The sequence below is a fragment of the Haematobia irritans genome, chromosome 1 (assembly GCF_050003625.1).
Source record: "Haematobia irritans isolate KBUSLIRL chromosome 1, ASM5000362v1, whole genome shotgun sequence".
Lineage (NCBI taxonomy): Eukaryota > Metazoa > Arthropoda > Insecta > Diptera > Muscidae > Haematobia > Haematobia irritans.
Window position 1 is genome coordinate 252,288,133 of NC_134397.1, and position 14,980 is coordinate 252,303,112.

General features: G+C 24.5%; 1 protein-coding gene across 5 annotated transcripts in view; it reads left to right on the plus strand.

Annotated features, from left to right (window-relative positions):
- mbc (dedicator of cytokinesis protein myoblast city) overlaps positions 1-14,980 on the plus strand; it is a 191,824-nt gene that overhangs the window by 71,333 nt on the left and 105,511 nt on the right. For all 5 annotated transcript variants that reach the window (XM_075289378.1, XM_075289369.1, XM_075289387.1 and 2 more), the window contains exon 2: positions 9,732-9,843. In XM_075289378.1, coding sequence (XP_075145493.1) covers positions 9,732-9,843 — 112 coding nt within the window. The remainder of the gene's footprint in view (positions 1-9,731; positions 9,844-14,980) is intronic.

Genomic DNA, 14,980 nt, shown 5'->3' on the forward strand with positions numbered 1-14,980 from the left:
TTTTCTATATAAATAAAATTTTTGACAAAATTTTCTATAGCAATAAAATTTTGATAAAATTTTCTATAGCAATAAAATTGAGAAAATTTTCTCTGGAAGTAAAATTTTGACAAAATTTTTTATATAAATAAAATTTGGAAAAAAATTGTCTATAGAAATAAAATGTGGAAAAAATTGTCTATAGAAATAAATTTTCGACAAAATGTTCCATAGAAATAAAATGTTGACAAAATTTTCTATAGAAATAAAAAATTTGACAAAATTTTCCATACAAATAAAATGTTGACAAAAATTTCTATAGAAATAAAATTTTGAGAACATTTTCTATAGAAGTAAAATTTTGAGAAAATTTTGGAAAAAAATTCTAAAGAACTATAAGTTTGACAAAAATTTCTAAAGAAATAAAATTTTGAAAAAATTTTTATAGAAATAAAATTTTGAGAAAATTTTCTCTGGAAATAAAATTTTGACAAAATTTTCTATAGAAATAAAATTTTGACAAAATCTTCTATAGAAATAAAATTTTGACAAAATTTTCTATAGAAATAAAATTTTGACAAAATTTTCTATAGAAATAAAATTTTGAGAAAAATTTTTATATAAATAAAATTTTGTAGAGAAATAAAATTTTGACAAAATTTTCTAAAGAAATAAAATTTTGACAAAATTTTCTACAGAAATAAAATTTTGACAAAATTGTCTATAGAAATAAAATTTTGACAAAATTTTCTATATAAATGAAGTTTTGACAATTTTCTATAGAAATAAAATTTTTAAAAAATTGTATATAGAAATAAATTTTTGACAAAATGTTCCATAGAAATAAAATTTTGACAAAATTTTCTATAGAAATAACATTTGGACAAAATTTTCTATAGAAATAAAATTTTGACAAAATTTTCTATAGAAATATAATTTTGACAAAATTTTCTATAGCAATAAAATTTTGGCAAAAATTTTCCATAAAAATAAAATGTTGACAGAATTTTCCATAAAAATAAAATTTTGACAAAATTTTCTATAGAAATACAATTTTGACAAAATTTTCTGTAGAAATAAAATTTTGATAACATTTTCTATAGAAATAAAATTTTGATAACATTTTCTATGGGAATAACATTTTGAAAAATTTTCTATAGAAATAAAATTTTGACAGAATTTTCCATAAAAATAAAATTTTGAAAAATTTTCTATAGAAATACAATTTTGACAAAATTTTCTGTAGAAATAAAATTTTGATAACATTTTCTATAGAAATAAAATTTTGATAACATTTTCTATGGGAATAACATTTTGAAAAATTTTCCATAGAAATAAAATTTTGACAGAATTTTTCATAAAAATAACATTTTGACAAAATTTTCTATAGAAATGAAATTTTGACAAAATTTTCTATAGAAATAAAATTGAGAAAATTTCTCTGGAAATAAAATTTTGACAAAATTTTCTATAGAAATAAAATTTGGAAAACATTGTGTATAGAAATAAATTTTCGACAAAATGTTCCATAGAAATTAAATTTTGACAGAATTTTTCATAAAAATAAAATTTTACAAAATTTTCTATAGAAATAAAATGTTACCAAAAATTTCTATAGAAATAACAATTTTAACAAAATTTTCTATAGAAATAAAATTTTGAGAAAATTTCGGAAAAAAATTCTAGAGAACCATAATGTTGACAAAAATTTCTAAAGAAATAAAATTTTGAAAAATATTTTTGTAGAAATAAAATTTTGACAAAATTTTCTATAGAAATAAAATTTTGACAAAATTTTCTATAGAAATAAAATTTTGAGAAAATTTTGTAAAAAATTCTAAAGAACTATAATTTTGACAAAAATTTCTAAAGAAATAACATTTTGAAAAATTTTTTTGTAGAAATAAAATTTTGACAAAATTTTCTATAGAAATAAAATTTTGAGAAAATTTTCTATGGAAATAAAATTTTGACAAAGTTTTCTATAGCAATAAAATTGAGAAAATTTTCTCTGGAAATAAAATTTTGACAAAATTTTCTATATAAATAAAATTTGGAAAAAAAATTGTCTATAGAAATAAAATTTGGAAAAAAATTGTCTATAGAAATAAATTTTCGACAAAATGTTCCATAGAAATAAAATTTTGACAAAATTTTCTATAGAAATAAAATTTTGACAAAATTTTCCATACAAATAAAATGTTGACAAAAATTTCTATAGAAATAAAATTTTGAGAAAATTTTCTATAGAAGTAAAATTTTGGAAAAAAATTCTAAAGAACTATAATTTTGACAAAAATTTCTAACGAAATAAAATTTTGAAAAAAAATTTGTAGAAATAAAATTTTGAAAAAAAATTTGTAGAAATAAAATTTTGAGAAAATTTTCTCTGGAAATAAAATTTTGACAAAATTTTCTATAGAAATAAAATTTTGACAAAATCTTCTATAGAAATAAAATTTTGACAAAATTTTCTATAGAAATAAAATTTTGACAAAATTTTCTATAGAAATAAAATTTTGAGAAAAATTTTTATATAAATAAAATTTTGTAGAGAAATAAAATTTTGACAAAATTTTCTATAGAAATAAAATTTTGACAAAATTTTCTACAGAAATAAAATTTTGACAAAATTGTCTATAGAAATAAAATTTTGACAAAATTTTCTATATAAATAAAGTTTTGACAATTTTCTATAGAAATAAAATTTTGAAAAAATTGTATATAGAAATAAATTTTTGACAAAATGTTCCATAGAAATAAAATTTTGACAAAATTTTCTATAGAAATAACATTTTGACAAAATTTTCTATAGAAATAAAATTTTGACAAAATTTTCTATAGAAATAAAATTTTGACAAAATTTTCTATAGAAATAACATTTTGACAAAATTTTCTATAGAAATAAAATTTTGACAAAATTTTCTATAGAAATAAAATTGTGACAAAATTTTCTATAGCAATAAAATTTTGGCAAAAATTTTCCATAAAAATAAAATGTTGACAGAATTTTCCATAAAAATAAAATTTTGACAAATTTTTCTATAGAAATACAATTTTGACAATTTTCTGTAGAAATAAAATTTTGATAACATTTTCTATAGAAATAAAATTTTGATAACATTTTCTATGGGAATAACACTTTGAAAAATTTTCTATAGAAATAAAATTTTGACAAAATTTTCCATAGAAATAAAATTTTGACAGAATTTTTCATAAAAATAAAATTTTGACAAAATTTTCTATAGAAATGAAATTTTGACAAAATTTTCTATAGAAATGAAATGTTGACAAAATTTTCTATAGAAATAAAATTGAGAAAATTTCTCTGGAAATAAAATTTTGACAAAATTTTCTATAGAAATAAAATTGAGAAAATTTCTCTGGAAATAAAATTTTGACAAAATTTTCTATAGAAATAAAATTTTGACAAAATTTTCTATAGAAATAAAATTTGGAAAACATTGTGTATAGAAATAAATTTTCGACAAAATGTTCCATAGAAATTAAATTTTGACAGAATTTTTCATAAAAATAAAATTTTACAAAATTTTCTATAGAAATAAAATGTTGACAAAAATTTCTATAGAAATAACAATTTTAACAAAATTTTCTATAGAAATAAAATTTTGAGAAAAGTTCGGAAAAAAATTCTAGAGAACCATAATTTTGACAAAAATTTCTAAAGAAATAAAATTTTGAAAAATATTTTTGTAGAAATAAAATTTTGACAAAATTTTCTATAGAAATAAAATTTTGACAAAATTTTTCTATAGAAATAAAATTTTGAGAAAATTTTGTAAAAAAATTCTAAAGAACTATAATTTTGACAAAAATTTCTAAAGAAATAACATTTTGAAAAATTTTTTTGTAGAAATCAAATTTTGAGAAAATTTTCTCTGGAAATAAAATTTTGACAAACTTTTCTATAGAAATAAATTTTTAACAAAATGTTCCATAGAAATAAAATTTTGACAAAATTTTCTATAGAAATAAAATTTTGACAAAATTTTCTATAGAAATAAAATTTTGACAAAATTTTCTATAGAAATAAAATTTTGACAATATTTTCTATTGCAATAAAATTTTGACAAAATTTTCTATAGCAATAAAATTTTGGAAAACATTCTAAAGAACTATAATTTTGATAAAAATTTCTAAAGAAATAAAATTTTGAGAAAAATTTTTATATAAATAAAATTTTCAGAACATTTTGTAGAGAAATAAAATTTTGAGAAAATTTTGTAGATAAATAAAATTTTGACAAAATTTTCTATAGAAATAAAATGTGCAAAAATTATCTATAGAAATAAAATTTTAACAAAGTTTTCTATAGAAATAAAATTTTGGCAAAAATTTTCCATAAAAATAAAATTTTGACAAAATTTTCTATGGGAATAAAACTTTTGACAAAATTTTCTATAGAAATGAAATTTTGAGAAAAATTTTTATATAAATAAAATTTTGAGAAAATGTTGTAGAGAAATGAAATATTGACAAGGTTTTCTATAGAAATACAATTTTGTCAAACATTTTCTATAGAAACAAATTGTGACAAAATTTTCTATAGAAATAAAATTTTAACAAAATGTTCTATAGAAATAAGATTTTGAGAAAATTTTCTATAGATTTTTTTTTAATTTTCTATGGATATAAGATTTTGACAAAATTCTCTATTTTTTTAGAAATCTCTAATTTTTTTAGAAATGAAATTTTGGCAACATTTTTTGTAGAATTTTTAAAATGTTTTATTCAATTAACCCTTTGACTACCGTGGAGGATATTCGAAAACGACACCAAACTCTATTTCCCCAATTAGTTTCGATTTATTTCTCTATGTTATTTTGAAGTAGAATTTTTAATCTAGATAAGCTATAAATATTTTCAATATTGGTGAGCACTACAATACATTTTCATAAACTTCTTTAACATTAAACAAAAAAGAAAAAAAAATACGAAATTTTGAAACCATTTTTCTACTGTACGAGACGTACACTCCAACAACAAGTTTACTTTGATTTAGAAATTTTGACCTTCCCTTAAGGATTTTGGTATTGATTACGAGCCAAAGATGCGGCTTCTTTAAAATAAAGAAATTTTTTAGCGACCTATCTGGCTTTAAATCTAGGACCGATAAAATTAAAATTGGGATACAGATTTCATTTATCAAATTTTCATTTTCTTTTCGCGGTTTAATTATAAAAGTACTCATCTACAAAAAAATGCAAGTTTAAAAATCCAATTTATAATGGATACTTCAAAGTAAAAAATGTTTTCTTAATACAAAAAAAAAAAAAACTTTAAACCAAAGACGCTAAATCCTCAAAATAAGTCTTAGCCTCTATTTGAAACGTTTTTATTTTAAATCTAAAGTTTCAATATAAAAATATTTTCTTAATTAAAAAAAAAAAAACAGCTTTAAACCAAAGACGCTAAATCCTCAAAATAAGTCTTAGCCTCTATTTGAAACGTTTTTATTTTAAACCTAAAGTTTCAATTAATTTAAGGACAATTTCTTTGAATCAAAAATGTTTTTCTTTACTTTAAGGAAAATTAGCCTTAGTTCAAAGACATGTGACTTTAACGGAGGGATGCAAATTTACAAAATTTGTGTCCTAAATTAAATGAAAAAAAATGTTTTTGAAGCAAATATCATAAACTTTATTTTAATAAAAATTTTATTATTTTAAAGTAATTGTCTGTAATATTTTGTAAATTTCACATCTTAAAATTTAGGTTGCGTAATCTTTAATATCACGTAAATATTTTTTCAGTGTAGTAAATGGACATTCATACAAAAACAATAGCTGATATTATTTCGGATTCTTTTTTGATTTTTTTTGTAATACTTTAAAAGATATGGTTGGCTAAATTGCGTTTATTTTTGTAAGGTCATTTGGTCACAATTCCAGAATCTAGTTTTCACAAAAACTCATATTGCTCATGAAGTAATTGAGGTAGGTCCTTAAAACTATATTTTTGTTCTACATGCTGTTGGTACAAGTAAAAACAAAAAAAAAAAAAAAAACAAGTATATACGGCCGTAAGTTCGGCCAGGCCGAAGCTTCTTATGTACCCTCCATCATGGATTGCGTAGAAACTTCATCTAAACACTGCCACCCACAATCGAATTACTTAAGTTGCGGTAACGCTTGCCGATGGCAAGGTATCTTAAAACCTCCTAACACCATCTTCTAAATTGTATGAAAGTACATACGTGGTATATATTAAATCAAAAAAGATCGATCCAACACGTATATAATTCAGTTTGACAAAGAAGACATACAATTTTGAAAAAATTTTCTACAGAAATAAAATTTTAACAAAATTTTCACAAAATTTTCTATAGAAAGAAAATTTTGACAAAAATTTCTACAGAAATAACATTTTAACAAAATTTTCTATAGAAATAAAATCTTGGTCGATTATTTTTGGCTCGAGTGGCAACCATGATTATGAACCGAATAAAATTTGAACAAAATTTTCTATAGAAATAAAATGTTGACAAAATTTTCTATAGAAATAAAATTTTGACAATGATGAAAATTTTATTATGAACCGAATAAAATTTTAACAAAATTTTCTCTAGAAATAAAATTTTGACAAAATTTTCTATAGAAATAAAATTTTGACAAAATTTTCTATAGGAATAAAATTTTGGTAGATTATTTTTGGCTCTAGTGGCAACCATGATTATGAACCGATATGGACCAATTTTTGTGTGATTGGACCAATTTTGGTATGGTTGTTAGCGACCATATACTAACACCACGAGCCTAATTTGAACCGGATCGGATGAATTTTGCTCCTCCAAGAGGCTCCGGAGGTCAAATCTGGAGAATGTTTTATATGGGGGCCATATATAATTATGGACCGATATGGACCAATTCTGGCACGGTTGTTAAAGATCATATACTAACACCATGTTCCAAATTACAACCGGATTGGATGAAATTTGCTTCTCTTGGAGACTTCGCAAGTCAAATCTGGAGATCGGTTTTTATGGGGGCTATATATAATTATGAATCGATGTGGACCAATTTTTGCATGGTTGTTAGAGACCATATACCAATATCATGTACCAAATTTCAGGCGGATCGGATGCAATTTGCTCCTCTTTGAGGCTCCGCAAGCCAAATCTGGGGATCGGTTTATATGGGGGCTATATATAATTAAGGACCGATATGGACCAATTTTTGCATGGTTGTTAGAGACCATATACCAACATCATGTACCAAATTTCAGTCGGATCGGATGAAATTTTCTTCTTTTTGAGGCTCCGCAAGCCAAATCTGGGGATCGGTTTATATGGGGGCTATATATAATTATGGACCGATGTGAACCAATTTTTGCATGGTTGTTAGAGACCATATACCAACACCATGTACCAAATTTCAGCCGGATCGGATGAAATTTGCTTCTCTTTTAGGCTCCGCAAGCCAAATCTGTGGATCGGTTTATATGGGGGCTATATATAATTATTGACCGATGCGGACCAATTTTTGCATGGTTGTTAGAGACCATATACCAACACCATATACCAAATTTCAGCCGGATCGGATGAAATATGCTTCTGTTAGAGGCTCCACAAGCCAAATCTGAGGGTCCCTTTATATGGGGGCTATACGTAAAAGTGGACCGATATGGCCCATTTTCAATACCATCTGACCTACATCGATAACAACTACTTGTGCCAAGTTTCAAGTCGATAGCTTGTTTCGTTCGGAAGTTAGCGTGATTTCAACAGACGGACGGACGGACGGACATGCTTAGATCGACTCAGAATTTCACCACGACCCAGAATATATATACTTTATGGGGTCTTAGAGCAATATTTCGATGTGTTACAAACGGAATGACAATGTTAATATACCCCCATCCTATGATGGAGGGTATACAAAAAAGTTTACAACATTAGGTTTATTTCGGTAGAGAAAAGGTTTAAATTTCTATTATTTTCATGTCCCTGTTTTTTTGTTCAATGGCAACTCTTCATATTTCCTATAAATGCGGCTTTTAGAGAATCTATGATGGAGGGTATACAAAAAAGTTTACAACATTAGGTTTATTTCGGTAGAGAAAAGGTTTAAATTTCTATTATTTTCATGTCTCTGTTTTTTTGATCAATGGCAACTCTTTTCATATTTCCTATAATTGCGGCTTTTAGAGAATCTAAGCCGCTCTCTTTGATTGTCAGCGTTTATAAGCCGAGTGTTGTGTAATAAACCAATAAATATGAAAAATGAAATTCAAAGATTGTGGCGGTTTGGTTTGATACTTTGCACTTCCTTTGCTATATCTGGCTGATGCAATTGTTTCACATTTGTATATTGGTTGCTTGAACTTTGAATAGATTCAATTAACCTTGTTCTGCAATGTTCTCTGTGGTGGTTGACCCTTGTAACACACATTTGATTTCCGTTAAAAAATGATCATTTGCTCGATGTGTGTTATGATATTTTTGCTGTATTAAATCTCCCTTCAAAAACAATAAAACATACATGGTGTGTTATTAAAGTAGGGTCCAGGTCTTGTTTTCCGATTGTCATTCAATTTACCTTTATTGTGTGTGTTAATGCTATTCTCTCAGTTTTCTTTACTCTCTTTGTATACAAATTGTCCCCTTCATGATGATTGCTTAGTGTTTTGCACAAATTAGAATTTCCGACAATTATGAGTACTTTTCAAAAGCTAGTAATGTTGTATGCTCTTTCACACACACACACACACTCGCACCATTGTCAACATTTCATCACCATTGCAAATCATAAAACTAAACTAATTCGCATTTGAAATGTAAAGAAAAGCAAATTTAACACCTCTATGTTATGAATAGAGAAAACAGATGATGGGAGGGGGGTCAACCATCGTCATACAAATTAAAGGTAAAACAAATACAAAACAAGAGTAATAAAAATAAAATCTCGCTCTTTTATTTTTCCAAGTGAGATTTTCCCCTCTAGAGATTTAGGTTGGCATTGTGGTACGAAATCTGAAATTTATGTTTTGTTTCCCCTTTCCATAGTTGAACAATCATGGACCACAAAAGATTGCCAATTATATTTAATAGCTCTGTGCCACTAAACACCGTAGTTTATTTTGCTAACCAAACCGAGGCTTTGCATAGACGGATGGATGACAAGAATACAAATAAATGAGGATGAATTGATATATTCGGGAAAAAAATTAGTATATAAAAACAAAACAAAATTTGAACATGATACGATGAATAATTGTGGTTGCAAGGTATATATATAGAGTATTTTGAGAGAAAAAAAATTACATTTTGGGAGAGAGAGCGAGAAAATAAAATAAAATCTTTTCCCCAACCTTATCATGCCGCCTTCGTTTTTTCTCTATGACAATATCAGATCTAGTTTCTGTTTGGTTTTGTATTTTATTGTTTTTACAAAAAAAAAAAACTTTTTTCCTTCATTTTCATACCTTCCCCCGCCGTATACTCTCCATGATAATTTTACTTTTCTATTCTTTTTTCCTTGGTTTTTTTACTAAACCCCTATTACTAGTTGCAAATAGTCATCTCACAGATTTGAAGCTTGTTGGGAGGTTCAATCCATGTTTTTTGAAAAGTGTTTATTTAATTAGTTTTGCTGTCTTACTTGAGTCACATAGTCAAAAAGTAATAATTGTAAATTATTTTCTATTAATGTCATTTATTTTTATATTTTTGTTTTAAGACTTTTCAAATTGATTTTCTAATTTGGTTCTCCATTATTTGTCTGTTTTTTTAGCAAAATGCAATTTCGATCAAGATGATAAACCGCATCGCCTCAATTTGGATGTAGGTGATTCTGTGGTCATACTAAAGGAAACAACTCATTGGTATTATGGTTACAAACAACGGTAAGTTAAAACAAAAATTATTAAAAAATATATAAATAAAAAACCTTAAGATTTTTGAAAATATGTGAAATTTAAAACTGATTATAAACCATTTAGATTGTGAAATTATAGAAAATGTGGTTAAAATTTTATTTCTATAGAAATTTTTATCGCATCAAAAAATTTTGGAAGTTCTTCCAAAGACACAACTTTAAAAGCACTTCCAGAAGATGTACTCCCAATGATGTTCTTTATTTTAACTACCCAGGAAGTTCTTTTAATTCAATTTTTTATAACTTGTTTTTTTTCATACTTTTAGTGGGTAATTTTAACTTTTTTTTATTTAAAAAAGGTTAAGAACAGAGTAAGAATTCATAAAATGATACAAATCATTTAAATTTTGTCGAAAAAAAAATTATAAATGCAATCTGAAAAAATTGTGGATTTTTGAAAATATTTGAGGTCAAACGTTTCCGAAAAGCATTAGAATCCATTAAAAATTATAAAAATTGTTGTCGTTTTTTTTTTTTTTTTTATTTCAGCTTAAAACCATACATTGACTAAACTACAAGAGTAGCTTAACCAACAGAGGAAAAGAATGTTTGTCAAATTTATTTGGGCAAAGCCCTATAGACTGCAAGATGGTTGGATGGACGCACGTTTCGGAATTACCACATTCCTCATCAGCATCCTCTACTTGCAGCAAAACTATCAACCAATTATCAGAATAAATTCAGGCAGTTTATTAAACCCAACAAAAACCACACTTGAACCCTCCGAAAAAAGGTTTTACATTGATAGCCGGCTTATGCCAAATAAATTCGAAACAAACATATCTCTTTTCCTATGCCACTGTCAAATCATCGATTTGAATTCACATGGCTGGGTTTCTTTTGAGCGTGCCTCCTCTTCTTTTTCCATTTGTTTTGTTTTGTTATTGTTGGTTTTGTTCTTTAAGCATTGTTGTCGTTTTTTTTTTTATTTCAGCTTAAAACCATACATTGACTAAACTACAAGAGTAGCTTAACCAACAGAGGAAAAGAATGTTTGTCAAATTTATTTGGGCAAAGCCCTATAGACTGCAAGATGGTTGGATGGACGCACGTTTCGGAATTACCACATTCCTCATCAGCATCCTCTACTTGCAGCAAGGGTAGGATGCTGAGGTTCAAGTGTGGTTTTTGTTGGGTTTAATAAACTGCCTGAATTTATTCTGATAATTGGTTGATAGTTTTGCTGCAAGTAGAGGATGCTGATGAGGAATGTGGTAATTCCGAAACGTGCGTCCATCCAACCATCTTGCAGTCTATAGGGCTTTGCCCAAATAAATTTGACAAACATTCTTTTCCTCTGTTGGTTAAGCTACTCTTGTAGTTTAGTCAATGTATGGTTTTAAGCTGAAATAAAAAAAAAAAAACGACAACAATGCTTAAAGAACAAAACCAACAATAACAAAACAAAACAAATTATAAAAATTATTTATTTGACAAAATATCACAGATTTTTTTTTTTAATTTACATCCAAAACATTAAATTCGGATCACACCTAAAGAAGTGATGCAAATTCAGTGCAACGGCTGTTGAAATGGAGGACTTCCGTCCTATGACAAGCCCATGTTAAATTCATCGCTTCTGCGTCAATTTTGCACCACTTCCGGATCCAAAGAGAACATTTTCATTACTTTTTTTGGCGAAGCTTTTTTTTTTGCTGGGATGTTGTCAAAATTTTATATATATAGACAATTTTCTCAAAACTTTATTTCTTCAGAAAATTTTGTCAAAATTGATTATCTATAGAAAATTTTGTAAAATTTTTGATCTATAGAAAATTTTTTCAAAACTTTATTTCTATAGAATTTTTTTTTCTAAATTTTACCTCTATAGAAATTATTGTCAAAAATTTTCATATATAGGAAATGTGGTCAAAATTTTTTATATATAGAACATTTTGTCAAAATTTTTTATTTATAGAAAATTTTGCCAAATTATTTTTATTTATACAAAATTTTGTCAAAACAATTTGTTTATAGAAAATTTTGTCAAAAACGTGTATTTCCATAGAAAATTTTCGCAACATTTTACCTACATAAAAAATTATTGTCAAAAATTTTTATATATAGAAAATTTTGGCCAAATTTTTTATCTATAGAAAATTTTGTCAAAAGATTTTATCTATAAAAAATTTTGAAAAAAATGTAATTTTTTTAATCCATAAAAATCTGTCAACATTTTTTATATATTGAAAATTTGTCAAATTTTATTTGTATAGAAAATTTTGTTAAATGTCAAATTTTTTTATTTATAGAAAATTTTGCAATTTTTTTATTTGTATATAAAATTTTGTTAAATGTCAAATTTTGTTAATTTATAGAAAATTTTGCAATTTCTTTATTTATACAAAATTTTATTTCCATAGAAAATTTTGTCCAATTTTTTTTTTCAAAATTTTTATCCATAGAAAATTTTATCAAAACTTTTTATTTTTGATCTATAGAAAAATCGGTAAAATTTTTTAACTTTAGAAAATTTTGTAAAAATTTTTTATCTATAGAAAATTTTTTCAAAATTTTTTACCTATAGAAAATTTTGTAATTTTTTTATTTATAAAAAATTTGTCAACATTTTTATATATTGGAACTTTCTCAAATTTTATTTGTACAGAAAATTTTGTTAAATGTTTTTTATCTATAGGAATGTGTTCTGCAAAATTTTATTTCTATAGAAAATTTTGTAAACATTTTTGATCTATAGACAATTTTGTCAACATTTTATTTCTATAGAAAATTTTGTCTAGAAATTATTGTCAAACATTTTCATATATAGGAAATTTGGTCAAAATTTTTTATTTATAGAAAATTTTGCTAAATTTTTTTATTTATACAAAATTTTGCCTAAATTTTTTTATTTATACAAAATTTTGTCAACATAATTTATTTATCGAAAATTTTGTCAACAAATTTTATTTCCATAGAAAATTTTCGCAAAATTTTATCTACATAGAAAATTTTGTCCAAATTTTTTATGTATATAATTTTTTTTTTTAAATTTTTACCCATAGAAAATTTTATCAAAATTTTTTACCTATAGAAAATTTTATAATTTTTTCAACATTTTTTTATATATTGAAAATTTGTCAAATTTTATTTGTTTAGAAGTTTTTATCTATAGAAATGTGTTCCGCAAAATTTTATTTCTATAGAAAATTTTGTCAAAATTTTATTTCTATAGAAAATTTTGACAAAATTTTATTTCTATAGAAAATTTTGACACAATTTTATTTCTATACCTTTTTTTTCAAAAATTTATTTCCATAGAAATTTTTCTCAAAATTTTATTTCCATAGAAATTTTTCTCAAAATTTTATTAGTATAGAAAATTTTTGCAAATGTTTTTTCTATAGAAAATTTTGTCAAAAATTTTTTTGCTATAGAAAATTTTGTCAAAATTTAATTTCTATAGGAAATTTTGTATTTCTATAGAAACATTTTTTTAAAATCCTATTATAGAAAATTTTGTCAAAAGTTTTTATTTATAGAAAAATTTGTCAAAAATTTTTATTTATAGATAATTTTGTCAACATAAAAATTTGTCAACTTAAAAAATTTTGTTAATATTTTATTTCTATAAAAAATGTTGTCAAAATTGTATTTCTATAGAAAATTTTGTCAAAATTCTCTTTCATAGAACATTTTGCCAAAATTTTATATTTATAGAAAATTTTGTCAAAATTTTATTTCTTTGGATCTTTTTTCTATAGAAAATTTTGTCAAAATTTTATTTCAATAGAAAGTTTTGTCAAAATTCTATTTCATAGAACATTTTGTGAAATTTTTTTATTTATAGAAAATTTTGTCAAAATTTTACTTCTTTGGATTTTTTTCAATTTTTTTTTTCTATAGTTTTGTCAAAATTCTATTTCGTAGAACATTTTGTCAATATTTTTTATTTATAGAAAATGTTGTCAAAATTTTATTTTTCTATAGAAAATTTTGTCAAAATTTTATTTCTATAGAAACTTTTGTCAAAATTCTATTGCATAGAACATTTTGTCAAAATTGTTTATTTTGTCAAAATTTATTTCTATAGAAAGTTTTGTAAAAATTCTATTTCGAAGAACATTTTGTCAAAATTTTATTTCTTTGGATTTTTTTCTATAGAAAATTTTGTCAAAATTTTATTTCTATAGAAAGTTTTGTCAAAATTCTATTTCATAGAACATTTTGTGAATTTTTTTTATTAATAGAAAATTTTGTCAAAATTTTATTTCTTTGGATTTTTTTAAATTTTTTTTCTACAGAAAATTTTGTCAATTTTTATTTCGTAGAACATTTTGTCAAAATTTTTATACCCTGCGCCACACTGTGGAACAGGGTATTATAAGTTAGTGCATATGTTTGTAACACCCAGAAGGAGATGAGATAGACACATGGTTTCTTTGGCAAAAATGCTCAGGGTGGGCTCCTAAGTCGATATAGCCATGTCCGTCTGTCCGTGAACACATTTTTGTAATCAAAGTCTAGGTCGCAGTTCAGATTTAGATATAGCTCCCATATATAGCTTTCGCCTGATATACACTCATATGACCACAGAGGCCAATTTTTTGCTCCGATTTAGTTGAAATTTTGCACAGGGAGTAGAATTAGCATTGTAGCTGTGCGTGCCAAATTTGGTTGAAATCGGTTCAGATTTAGATATATCTCCCATATATTGCTTTCCCCCGATTTATACTCATATGACCACAGAGGCCAATTTTTAACTCCGATTTAATTGAAATTTTGCACAGGGATTAGAATAAGCATTGTAGCTATGAGTGCCAAATTTGGTTTAAATCGGTTCAGATTTAGATATACCTCCCATTTATAGCTTTCGCCCGATTTACACTCATATGACCACAGAGGCCAATTTTTTGATCCGATTTAGTTGAAATTTTGCACAGAGAGTGGAATTAGTATTGTGGCTATGCGTGCCAATTTTGATTGAAATAGGTTCAGATTTAGATATACCTCCCATATATATATGTTTTTCTGATTTCGACAACAATGGTCAAAATACCAACATTTTCCTTGTTAAATCGCCACTGCTTAGTCGAATAGTTGAAAAAATGACCCTAATTTTCTTAAACTTCTTATACATATATATCGAGCGATAAATCATAAAT